General features: G+C 46.3%; 1 protein-coding gene across 1 annotated transcript; it reads right to left on the reverse strand.

Moving 5' to 3' along the window:
• Positions 1–2369: 2369 nt before the first annotated feature.
• Positions 2370–12052, reverse strand: LOC125434957 (trypsin-like). Its single transcript, XM_048500846.1, has 6 exons — positions 11894–12052; positions 9710–9809; positions 7476–7635; positions 6039–6292; positions 5577–5713; positions 2370–2665 (listed from the first exon to the last, which is right to left on the reverse strand). The coding sequence occupies exons 2-6, from the start codon at positions 9747–9749 to the stop codon at positions 2513–2515; spliced, it is 744 nt and encodes a 247-aa protein (XP_048356803.1). The 5' UTR covers positions 9750–9809; positions 11894–12052; the 3' UTR covers positions 2370–2512.
• Between the last annotated feature and the right edge of the window lie 739 nt (positions 12053–12791).

Consider the following 12791-nt stretch of genomic DNA (forward strand, 5'->3'; position numbering starts at 1 on the left):
CAACCACAGACAAAAGGGAGCCCCCAGGATGTCCCCCCCAACATATCAAAGCCAACCATTTCAAGGCTGTATCCTGGATCCCAGCATCATCGAAGTGGTGAGCCAAAAGATCATGATCAACTATGTCGATTGCTGCTGTGAGATCTAATAACACCAGGAGGGCTGATTCATTTCTGTCTAGCTGCATCCCGAGTTCATCTGTGATGGGGACCAACACAGTCTCTGTCCCTTGGCCAGGACAGAAGCCAGACAGGAAGGGATCCAAAACTGATGCATCCTCCAGACGATTCTCTGGCTGAAATGTTTTGAAAATGTCTTCAGCATTGTGCAATCTATTGTCTACGTATCCCATGATTCTCTGCTTCCCTGTACTTCCTCCTTGGCGCTGTTTTCTGAACTCACTCAGTTCTGCCTTGCCTGTTTATTTGCGGCAATTCTCTGTTTGTTCTTTTATTATTGGGGGCCAATCTTTGAATCATTGAATATACAAGGAGTAAAGAATGCAGCATGGGGGTGTGAAGCATTGAAGCTTTGCTCCAGTAAAGAACTCCCCAAAAAGAGAAAAATCATGTAACATGGTCAGGAATCGTTTCGAGGGGGTGAGTGCAGACATACGTCGTTGTAAACGGGGTGAGTGCAGACATAGGTTGTTGTAAAGGGGGTGAGTGTAGACATACATCATTGTAAAGGCAGGGTGAGTGTAGACATACATAGTTGTAAAGGAGGTGAGTGCAGACATATGTTGTTGTGAAACGTGTTAGAAATGTTTTAGGGGATTTGTGCCAAAAGGGCCAAAGGTAAGTAACAAATCTCCATTTATCCATAAAGCCATTGGCTTCTGGGTTCTTTTATCACCTTTGAGCAAGGAAGATATCCTGCTTGCATTGTTGACTCAGAGTCCCTGTAATACTCTTTTCTTGGTCTATGTCCCCAGGTTGGGTCTAAAGACTGGTCAGGGAGTTCCATGCTTTCCAGGCATGTGTGGAGGTGCCATAGCTCAGTGGTAGAGCATCAGTTTGGCATGCGGAAGGTCACACGATCGATCCCTGGTGTTTCCAGTTAAAAGGATCACATCTGGATAGGTGAAAGAACTCTGCCTGAGAATCTGGAGAGGCCCTGCCAATCTCAGCAGACAGTAGCAACTTTGATGATTAATAGTGTTACAGACTGATGTTCTATGACTGCACCTGCTCCTATTAGAGCCGTTGCTATTCCTTGTGCTACTGGGTGCCACAAGTCAATTACATATTGTGCAAAGAATTGCTTTCCTATGGCCGTCCCACGTCTGTCATCAATGGATGACTCCACTGACAGCAAAGGAAAAAAAGGTTCTTCCCATTTCCACACCGTGACCAATTTTGTATACCTCTATCACGCCTCCTTGAGGGCCACACCAAATGAGACGCTTGGAGTTCCATGTTTAGTGCTTTTAAATATTTAGTTACTTCAAGTATTGGGGTGTAGTAGCCCAATTCTGAGGCAGCAACATTAAGGGAAAGTGTGGAAATCAAGTTTTCATTCCGGTGATATTTTCACAGACCAAAGTGGCCTTGGGTGGGAGCTGCTATTTGCTTATTGGATACAAATATACAGATATGCAAAACAGTGCCCATACATTTCCTCAACAGAGCAAACCGTGGCTGTAAGGAACCAGTAAAGTCCAGGCCAAAAGTAACTTTTCAAGTTCTTTATTGAGCTGGCATTCTAAGTCGATCACAAGCAATGCGGGAACTGCCCCCCCCCCCAAACGTTCAAACAGCCTCTTTTACGGGCTCCCCACCAGTTCTCGCCAAAGTTAGATAAACACCTTTAGTTCCCATCCAAAAACCTCCTTGAAACAGTTTCACACAGACAGGCAAAAGAAACAGGAGATACAGATACTAGAAACACTCCCCATTCTGGGCATCCCGCCAACCTTGTCAGACGAAAACCTTCCAAGGTTAAGCAGAACTTTACAGTGGCTTTCTGAGATACTTGGGGATTCAAGTAGGGTTCCCAGCTGCCTTCTAGTAGCAGGCAATCTCCCATAGATTTCTGTCACTGCCCACCCACCTTCAGCTGTTTGGCAGGCAGAAACAGGCCAGCTGAAAGTGTGTGTGGGGGGGGGGGAGCAATCTGTGGCTGTCTGTGATGGCCTCACTTCAGGTGTGATGCAGAAGTGCTGGCATTGCACTGGGGAGATGCTCTATCACTCTCCCCAAAACTTGAAGGAAACCATAGAGTTTTGGAGGAAGTGCTGGAGCATCCCTCTGGTGCGATACTGGCACTTCTGCATTGTGGAGGAAGACACAGATTCCTGCCCCCTCTACCCACCTCCCAATATCTCCCTCCAGTTGCCAGGAGAGATGTGGCAACCCTAGGTTGGGGAAAGGGTCCAGAGGAGAAGTCATGTCCCCTCTAGGTACAGTGTGGTCAGCAAAGATGAAAGAAGCACATGCAGGATATGTCAACAAGTCTTTATTTTGCAAGGATAGGGCTAGTAGGAATGCCAAAACGGTGTTCCGCAGAGATCCTAAGCATAGGACATTGTTTGTTCCAGCCAGTTCATGTAGTTGCAAACTTTGGTGAAGACGCTGGGCCTGTCCAACTGGGAGCATTCTTCAAAGCCCCAGGAAGTGACTCCCTGTAGCTCATTGTTGCAAATAAGCGGGGAGCCAGGATCGCCCTGTAGAGACATTGCCAGGTTAAACCACTCACTCCTTTCAAAAGCAAAGAAAAGCACTGAGGGGTTTGCATCCTTTTAAGGAGTCAGAGATGAAATAATCATTGCACTTTTGAACTACTATTTTATGACATTTAGTGGAAAACCTATGTGCCCCTTTTCTCCTATGTCTTAATTCCAAATGTATTTGTCTCTCTTCATATATGGTGTATGTGTGTATATGTGGGGGGGGGGTGTCCTCTGCGGCAGAGAGCACCCCCAGCCATTCTGTGTGTGCAAGACCAATGTGTGTGATGGAACAAGTGGCATAGCGCCAAGGGGGCAGGAGGCACGATGCACAGGGGGTGCACTGGTGTGGGGGCATGGCAGGGGCGTGGCTGAGCACAGGGCGCATACATGCCCTGGGCGCAGTTCCCCCTCATTCCGCCCCTGGAAGGAACCCAAGTGTCTAGCATGAGAGGAACACACTATTCAGTACAAGATCACTTCCGTAGCGCTTCAAGAGACACAAGCGTGGAGCAAAAGTACAAGGATCCAAGCTTCTCTCTCTGTGTGTATGTTCATAACTATCAAGACTGTGACATGGACAACAAAAGAATTTTGTAACCAGACTCCAAATACTACAAACTGTTTTATGGCCATATTGTATTATTGAAGGCTATAAAAGGACTGTCAGACCTTCTGTTATGGTGGGAGACCTCCTGCTGGCGGCCGTTTTAAACAACAACATTGACTGTGTTGCTAAATCATATCTGGGAAAAATTCAGAAGTGATGTCAGGTAGATCTAGGAATTACTGGAAACTCTGTGGTTTTACCATAGACTTTTCCAATTGTTCCTAGAGCTACCCTATGTCAGTTTTCCTGGAAATGACAATGGTGCAGCCAGTGTTGCAGATCCTCACATCTTTGCTCTCAACACACCTGCTGGTTGCCAAGTTTGGCCTGACAATCTTAGGACATATATACATGAGCACTTTTGCATTATTTCCCCCCCCCCCCCCGCACCCCTTATGCATAGTTATCAAAGATCAGGCAGCTTATTTTGCTTAAGACATCTGTGTAATAAGTAGACTAATAAGTGCTGCTTTTGCTATCACTGGGCCTTTAAGCAGGAAAAATTCTCCAATGGTTTTGTATCCACTATGCAACCGGTTTGAAAGGCACAGAAACCTTGGCAAGAAGAAATCTGCCATCTCTAAAAGAGGCCTCTTTACTGGACTTGTTGCAGGCCAATTAATCAATAATTAAAATAGATCTAAACAGAACGGTACTGCAATTATCTTTTCTGTTGGGAGTCCTCTGTAGCAAGAAGAAACTCAACAGGTGAGGAACAGAGGAACACTGTCTGAAAAGGTTGGCAACCAGTATCCCCTTGGAGTCTTTGCACACTGTCGACCAGATGCCGTGCTGAGTGTTAATTGTGCAGAGGACAACCTCGATCAGTAGCAGAAAATGATCACTAGGGGGCAGTGCTACTGCTGCCTTCTGCCAACTTGCTTAAATAGGAAGCTCTTGTTCTTGGTCTAAATCACATACCAAAGGATATCATTTGCGGGAGAAAAAACTAGAATGAATCAGATTTTTTTTTTCAGAGTGACCAGCACGAGATCTTCAAGAATGTTTCATTTTTTTCTAATGCTTAGTGCAAACATTTTAACTATTGCTCCTGGGCCTTTTTGGGTGCTTCCAATTAAGACCATGGGTGATTAATATACACAAATCTAGGAAATACACAAATCTAGGAAATGTTTGCAGATTCATCTCATGTCATTCTTGGCATCCTTGAACTGCTGGGTTGCTTATTCTTTGCTTAGGACAATGTCAGAAGATTCTTTCTCATTGCCAGAGAATCTCTGTTTCTGCCTCTTAGATGCGCATTTAGTAAGCGTTCGAGAATCTCTGGGTAGAGAACTGGGGCAGTATAATGGTTAGACTAGGACCAGGTTTGAATCGCCACTCTACCTCCAGCCTAGTCACACACTGTCAAGAGATGGTCACCCTTTTATAAATTAACCTAACAGGTGAAGCAGTTCAAAAGAAGAAGAGTTTGGATTTATACCCCACCTTTCTTTCCTGCAAGGAGACTCAAGGTGGCTTACAAACTCCTTTCCCTTCCCCTCCCACAACAGACATCTTGTGAGGTAGGTGGGGCTGAGAGAGTTCAGAGAGAACTGTGACTAGCCCAAAGTCACCCAGCAGAAATGTAAGAGTGCGAAAACACATCTGGTTCACCAGATAAGCCTCTGCCACTCAGGTGGAGGAGTGGGGAATCAAACCTGATTCTCCAAATTAGAATCCACCTGCTCTTAACCACCACACCTCGCTGGCTTAATAAAGCCTAATGCTTTTATTGGTGTGGTTTGCTGCGTGTGTAAACATCCAACTCAGTCTTGATGGAGTTACCGGAGGGGATTTATTAATTAAGGGGGATCGGGACAGGAGAATTAAATCATCCAGGCAGGTTGGAAAACCCAGTATCTTGACACACACTGGCTGATTACCCACGGCCAGCTCTTGCCCCATTCTAGTGCGAAAAGTCGGACTAGAAGTGCTCTCGGTTTCCATGGGGAAAGCAAGAAGCATCGGCGGGGCAACAGGAAGTGCATTGGGACAAGAAATCTTGCCTCAACGTACTTCCTCTTTTGGTGCGTGGCAGGGAGGAAGTGCGTCAGGGCAGGAAATCTTGCCCTGATGTGCTTCAGTTCCCAGTGTGCGCCTGCAGCCGCCTGGAGCCCCCTGAATAATTGGCCACTCCTGGCCTTATCTACCTGTTGCTGTGAAGATTCAGTGGGGTTGAGGAGTGTGATGGGAGCTGCTTTGGGGAGAAAAGTGGGATACTAAGAAAGTCAATGAATAAATAGGACAACGTGCAATATATGTTCTTTCTTTTCTTTGGGGAAATGTTTGCTTTACCTGGCAGGAATCCGTACCACCCCGTCTCACAGTAGCACAGAGCATGTTTTTCGTTATGGATCTGGGATAGACATCCAAGCATTCTGAGTCACTCAGGGTAGTGATATTTCCACAATGCAAGACATCTGGCAACCACACTGAGGAGGAAAGGAGAGGAATTACAAAGGGATTTTTTTTTTCAAAAGAGGGTTGAGGTTTCTAAACAACGCTGCAGGGTGCTGGGCAGGATTGCGAGGCTCAAGGGAAACAGCAAGTCTTTTTGTTTAGGTTGACAATTTTGGGCCAATTGCAAAAACTCGCCTCTTGTAGGGCGTTGTGGGTTTCCCGGGTTGTATGGCCGCGTTCCAGTAGCATTTTCTCCTGACGTTTCACCCGCAACTGTGCCTCTGAGCTACAGCCCCTTCCTTGACCCCTCTCCAGTTCCTACCCAAGACATTCCCAGTTTCCTTCTAGTTTCCCTACCTTTCTTCAAAATAGTCGTGCCCCAGCCGGGGAGCACACAGTAGCTCTCAGGAAGAGGGCATCTTCTTGGCAAGGCTAGCGGCCGGACGTTCTTGTTGATGAAGACCGGGGTTAGAAGTTTGACCAACATGATGTCATTAGCCTTGCTGTAGCTGTCAAAGAAGGGGTGGCGGATGGTCTTCACAGCAATTTTCAGTTGCTCTGTGAAGTCAAAGTGCCACAGACTGTGCTCTCCAAGGCTCACTAAAAGGGGTCTGGGGTGGCAAGAACATAAACGGTGAAAAAACACACATATTTTGGAACAGTGAGGTTCCTCCAGAAGCTCCCTCCCAGGTACCACTGTTGGTATTTGGCAAGGGCCAGTCACACAATCCAGTAATGAAGGAGTTAGCGTTGTGCATGCTAATTAGTTAGTGAGGTCAGAAGTCAGTGACCAGGTAATTGACCCGTATTGGTCAAGCAGACCCAGCATGAGATACATGCAGGTCTGCACATTAGGCAATACCGTGTTTCCCCGAAAATAAGACAGTGTCTTATATTAATTTTTGCTCCCAAAGATGCGCCATGTCTTATTTTCAGGGGATGTCTTATTTTTCTGTGTTCTGTTTGTCAGGCATGCTTCCAAACAAAATTTTTGCTACGTCTTACTTTCGGGGGATGCCTTATATTTCGCACTTCAGCAAAACCTCTACTACGTCTTATTTTCAGGGGATGTCTTATATTCAGGGGAACAGGGTAGGTATATATCCTTTGTTATTCTCTGCACATGCTCTCTAGCAGCTTACTAGTCATGTGATAGCTAAGCAGAAGCTAGCTAATGGAGTTAGCTAGTTAGAAAGGTATTTTCTTGTTTTGTATCCAAGTTTACCCTTCCCTTCTTTTACAGTTCGTAAACTTTTGTTTTCAGTAAGCAACTGCCTCTGCCTCTTTATTGCGCAAACTCTCCATTTACAAGAAGCGTGATATAATAATCACAACAGAGATTCCCATCAACCACCCACCAACTCTCCTGTTACTTGCTGAGACAATGTTCAGAACCCTAGTGGAATCCAGCCAGCTTTCCTCTGGAAAAAGGGAACCCCTTTGACCAACCCCAGATACCTATGCTTGGAATCCCAGGACCTGCATGAACAAAATGCCATGGGGAACAAGGGTTATAGCAAAGAGAAGGATGGAGGAAGGCTGCGTGGAATAACTGGCTTGGTCCAACCCGCTGATTGTCTTCTCACATGCATTGATCTGAAAAGATACAGAGTTACATCCTTCTAAATCCATTGAGGTCAAGGAGCTTAGAAGAACTCTACTTCAGACTGCACTGCAATTGACTCAGCCCTATATAATTTGTCTACTAAGATCTGATGCATCAGGCAATGCCCTCTGAAGTCCAAAAGTTGATGGATAAGCACAGAGAAGCCTGCATCCTGCAGCTATACCTACCGACCAGTGTAGCACTGGGCTGCCGTGACCAACCACTGCTCATTTATCAGTGTCCCCGTACAGTGGAACTTTAGACCATCAAAGAGGGCTGCTGTCCAGGGCTGGGAGTGCTTCGCACACTGGAAGCCCCTGAGCATTGTCGACCCAACCTGGGTGGCCACTGTCAGGAGGAAACAAGTATTGGTGAAATCTCACAAAAAAAGCAATCTTGATGTGATTGCGTGTGCAGCTGCATTCAAGATTCTTTTTGTACTGCGTTGTACTGATGGGCTCGTGTGGCCCTGAAGTGAAATAGAACAGAAATCTACATTCATAAAATACTACACAAGAAACTCGATGCAATTGTGAGGATACTTAAATGGTTGAACCCTTATTTAAATGAATTAATAATCCTCTCGTACCTGATATGCATGGAAAGAGGCTGAAACACTCACCCGAGACTGGAAATGCTGGAGAACACTTCTTGCCCGATATGCTACTTAGCATGGAAGGATCCAACCAACCAACCAGCCAGCCAGCCAGCCAGCCAGCCAGCCAGCCAGCCAGCCAGCCAGCCAGCCAACCAGCCAGACAGACAGACAGACAGCCAGCCAGACAGCCAGACAGCCAGACAGCCAGACAGCCAGCCTACCTGCCAACCAGCCAGCCAGCCAGCCAGCCAGCCAGCCAGCCAGCCAGCCAGCCAGCCAGCCAGCCAGACAGCCTGCCTGCCTGCCTGCCTGCCTGCCTGCCTGCCTGCCTGCCTGCCTGCCTACCAACCTACCTACCTACCTACCAACCAACCAACCAACCAACCAACCTACCTACCTACCTACCTACCTACCTACTTACTTACTTACTTACTTACTTACTTACTTACTTACTTACTTATCTGGTAAAAAGTAGATCAATTGGCATCAGAAACAGATACAGTAAGATAAATTGTACATACAAGCACAGGAAAAAGTTGAAACAAGGCAGAATAAATACTGTTAATTGACATTCAAGTCTCGATGTTTCAATTATATGATCGTCTCAGGTGGAGAAGAACCCTGAAGCAATTAGAGGTTGTTTTTTTTTAAGAAACTATAAAAACAGTCTTTTGAAGATGGAGGAGGACCCATTGAATTTCATTATGGATAGGTCTGAATAATAAATGCAAGATAATTAGCTGAAGATGGAGGGATCGTGCTGTTGATTTTGTACAATAGGGAAGGACAAATTCTTTCTGGAGGGTGCAGAATGGAAAAAAAATTATTAGATGCATTGGCTGCACTGATATTTCCCACAGGTAAATCTGAGATCAGCAACTGCAAACCTCCTGGTGGTCCCCGGGCAAGGCCAGAGCAAGGGGGAACTGAGCCTGGGGCAAGAGTGAGCCCTGCACCCCTGCCACACCCCTACCCGCCCCAGAACACTCCTGCCCCAGTGCATCGTGTGCACCTCCATTCCCTTGGCGCTACGCCACTGTCCCCAGCCCTTCTACTGTCAGATTGGCTTCAACCAGGGCTTTTTCGCCCCTGGCCCCTACCTGGTGGAACACTCTGCCACCTAACATCAGGGCCCTGCAGGATTTGATGCAATTCTGCAGGGCCTGTAAGGCAGAGTTGTTCCGCCAGGCTTTTCGTTGAGGCCTGAAATTGTAATTGTTCTGAAATATTACATTTGTTGTTGATCCTAACCCTTAATCCCCTATTTATTTCTTAATAACATCTGTTGCCTGTCTTAATTTTAACTCTGATTCAAGTTTTTAAGTTTTGAGTCAATTTTAATTTAACTGCATTTTATCTAGCCTGGATTAGATTTTAATTATTATAGCTGTTTTAATTGTTTTATTTTATATGTCAAATTTATTGCTGCAAGCCTCACTGAGCCCTTGCAGGCAGGGTGGCATATGAAATATGGATGGATGGATGGATGGATGGATGGATGGATGGATGGATGGATGGATGGATGGATGGATGGATGGATGGATGGATGGATGGATGGATGGATGGATGGATGGATGGATGGATGGATGGATGGATGGATGGATGGATGGATGGATGGATGGATGGATGGATGGATGGATGGATGGATGGATGGATGGATGGATATGGCTTCAAACTGTTTCTGTCCCCTAATTCTTATTCCCAGTTGATCAGCAATTCCTAAATTCCCTCTTTAATTTTCAGATACTGTACCCTGCAACTACCCACCCAGAGGAACCAAAGTCTAAAATCCTCTCTCTGGTCCTAATACCTGCATAGGCTTACCTGCAGAGATCAGAAGCAGAACAGCTGCCAGGATGTTCATGTTTATCACAGGACTAAGGGGCAACAGGAAGGCTTGGAATCACCTGGCTCCAGGAGTGCTCTGAAGGATAGAAACAGATAGAAACAGAATCATCAGTGTCAAACAGACACTCCAGATCATCTAGATTTTTGACTCTGTAGATACACTTTGGAATAGAAAGTATCCCTGAACTTCCTAAATTTACCTAGCTCCCCATCCAAACTTAATTCTGACTGTAGTTGTAATCCTAACTTTAACCTTATTTCCTCTGTGAGTCTCTCTTTGCACTTTGAAAATTACCAGCCCAGATCTATGGGCAGCATTACAACTGAATCCAATACAGCTTGGCACCCGAACAGCCTCCAAAAACCTCAGAGTGGAAAGTCTAGCTGTGTGCACATAACATTGTTCCCCTGCCAAATAATACTTAGCATTTATATAGCACGTTCTGTGCCACATATATTGCAACAGTAAATATGCCACATATATTACAACAGTAATCCTTACAACAACCCTAATGGGGAGCAGGTAGAGAACTAAGGCTAAGAGAGAGGCTTTCTTCAGATCACTCAGATAGTTTGTGGCTGAGATGACAGTTCAACCAGGCTCTTGAACCAAGGTTAATTCCCCTTGTACACCCTTGCATGCCACCCCTCCCTCACTCCCCTCACTCCCCTTCCCTTGCATGCCACCCCATGCCACACCCCTCCCCTCCCCTCCCTCTGCTACAGTGGGTGGGCCATGTCCAGATGCCAGGCCCTCTCCCTCCCCTCCCTTGCATGCCACCCCTCCCTCACTCCCCTTCCCTTGCATGCCACCCCATGCCACACCCCTCCCCTCCCTCTGCTACAGTGGGTGGGCCATGTCCAGTTGCCAGGCCCTCTCCCTCCCCTCCCTTGCATGCCACCCCTCCCTCCCCTTCCCTTGCATGCCATCCCTCCCCCTCCCTCCCCTCCCTCCGCTAGGGTGGGCGGGCCATGTCCAGTTGATGGGGAAGCAAGGATTCAAAACTGGATTCAAAAACTCTCACCCCTAAATCACGATTGGAGGCTGGAAAAAGAAACCCTACCAACATCTGGCAAATGTCAAATTGCAGATGCACACAAGACCAGACCAACAGCATGCACGTAAACTCTCACACATGCAGAAAAGCATGAGTCCAGTGGCACCTTTAAGACAGACAACATTTTATTCTTGATATGAGCTTTCATGTGCATGCACACCTTTCTACCCATGAATTCATTCCTTGTGTTTCCTTCCAAGAAGTCAGGGTGGCAAACAAGGAGGGGTTATTCACACGTAGAGCTATAATGTACTCCCAACAGCTGAGATGAAGGGTATTCACAAACTCCTTAAAATCAAAGATTCTGGGATTGTTAAATGAATGTACTCAATTCATCTGCACATGTGGTGTTTTTTTTTGTACTGTCCTAAATATAAAGCAGAAAGGTAACAGTTTTTGACTAAACGGGTAACTAGATTAGCCCCGTTTCCTGATGTTGTGAAATTAAGGATGCTTTTTAATGGTCTAAAACCAAAACTGTAGTAGATGTGGCAAAATTCTGTTTTGAAGTTTGCTGTCAAAGTTTTTTTAAAAATGGGTGTATGGTCTATGGGCTGCTAAACTCAAATAAACTAAGAATAACTATTAATAAAGAGCTGGAAGGTCCCTCAAAGATTTAACTCACTTTCCCCGTGCACACACAAACACACACCCAGTGGACCTGCTGTATGCCCAGATACCTCCAGTATCTGTGGCCAATCTAGTCTAAATGAAAAATTTCTCCTGACCCCAAAGTGGCGATTTCCATTGCCGTGGGCAAGTAAGAAAGGGGCAAGCCCCACTTATCCCTTCCTGCCCTCCCTCTCACAATCTGCTGAAGTCCACAGAATCAGCATGTTCTATTTTTCCTTCACAGTAATTTTGCAGGACTGTTCGGCACAGAAATTGTCTCAACAGCACCCAACAAGCTTCATCCCCCCCCATGTGGGACCCCAGAGATTCCGCAGTCCAAACCTCACTCTCCAACCACTACACCACACTGGCTCAGAATTATGGCCACCTCTATCCATCTTCACCCAACTGTATGCATGCACAAATATTGTCCGTCTGCTCCAACATGTCCACCACCCATGACCAAGAATGATGTAGATGCAGCAGTCACCTGGAATCTTCACAATGGACTTTGCTCAGCAGGAGACCTCTCCAGTCATGGTTGGAATCCACACAGCTCAAAGGATGAAGTCTGGAGAGAAGTTCTGTTGTATGAAACTCTTGCAAAGGGTCAGGGAGGCAGCTATTCAGAAGAACATCTCACCTTCCTTGCTAGCTGGAATTGGATGAGTGTGATGAGCCCGCCCACTCCGCATGATGCCCGTCACACTGTTCTGAAGCCAACCTATCTCTCTTTCGACAACCGCACACTTCTTAGATTTTAACTAGCTGCCAGTTGCCAAGCTCAAGAACCCCAAGCATCTTGTACCTGTAGAGCACCACCTTCTCTTTCAAGCCTCGTGTCAGTCATGGCATACACCTCCTGGGTGACTCATTTTTACTTGGCAGGCATTGCTCACTTGGCCAAACTCACAAAACTGGGATTAAGCCTCTAATCTCATGTCAATGAGATTGGCAGAGGCAGCTCTCAATGTGCAGCCTAACCCTCTCATAAATCATAACTACTGGTTGTCAAGGACATGAAGAAAACCAGGGATGGAGAGCTGGCATTCTGCACAAAGTTTGACAATGTTCTTACCAAATTCTGCACCTTTGCGAGCAGTGGTATCACCAGGCGGCGGCAGACCATGCTGCTGGGAAGCGGCACTTTCTGCAGATCAAACTGTTGTTGAAGTCACTGGAGCAGGTGGGGCTGGCTTTGTTCTTCTGATCAGCTGACAGTCCTGAAATACAGGGCTGGAATTCATAGGCTGCAGCAGAGAACAAGTCTTATTCTGGATAGCCCTGGATCATCCCATTGTGTCAGGTTTAAGAAGCTAAGAAGGGATCAGTCTTGGTTAGTATTTGGATGGGAGACTGCCAAAGAAGCCCAGGGTTGCTACACAAAG

This window comes from Sphaerodactylus townsendi, linkage group LG06 (genome assembly GCF_021028975.2).
Source record: "Sphaerodactylus townsendi isolate TG3544 linkage group LG06, MPM_Stown_v2.3, whole genome shotgun sequence".
Taxonomy (NCBI): Eukaryota; Metazoa; Chordata; class Lepidosauria; order Squamata; family Sphaerodactylidae; genus Sphaerodactylus; species Sphaerodactylus townsendi.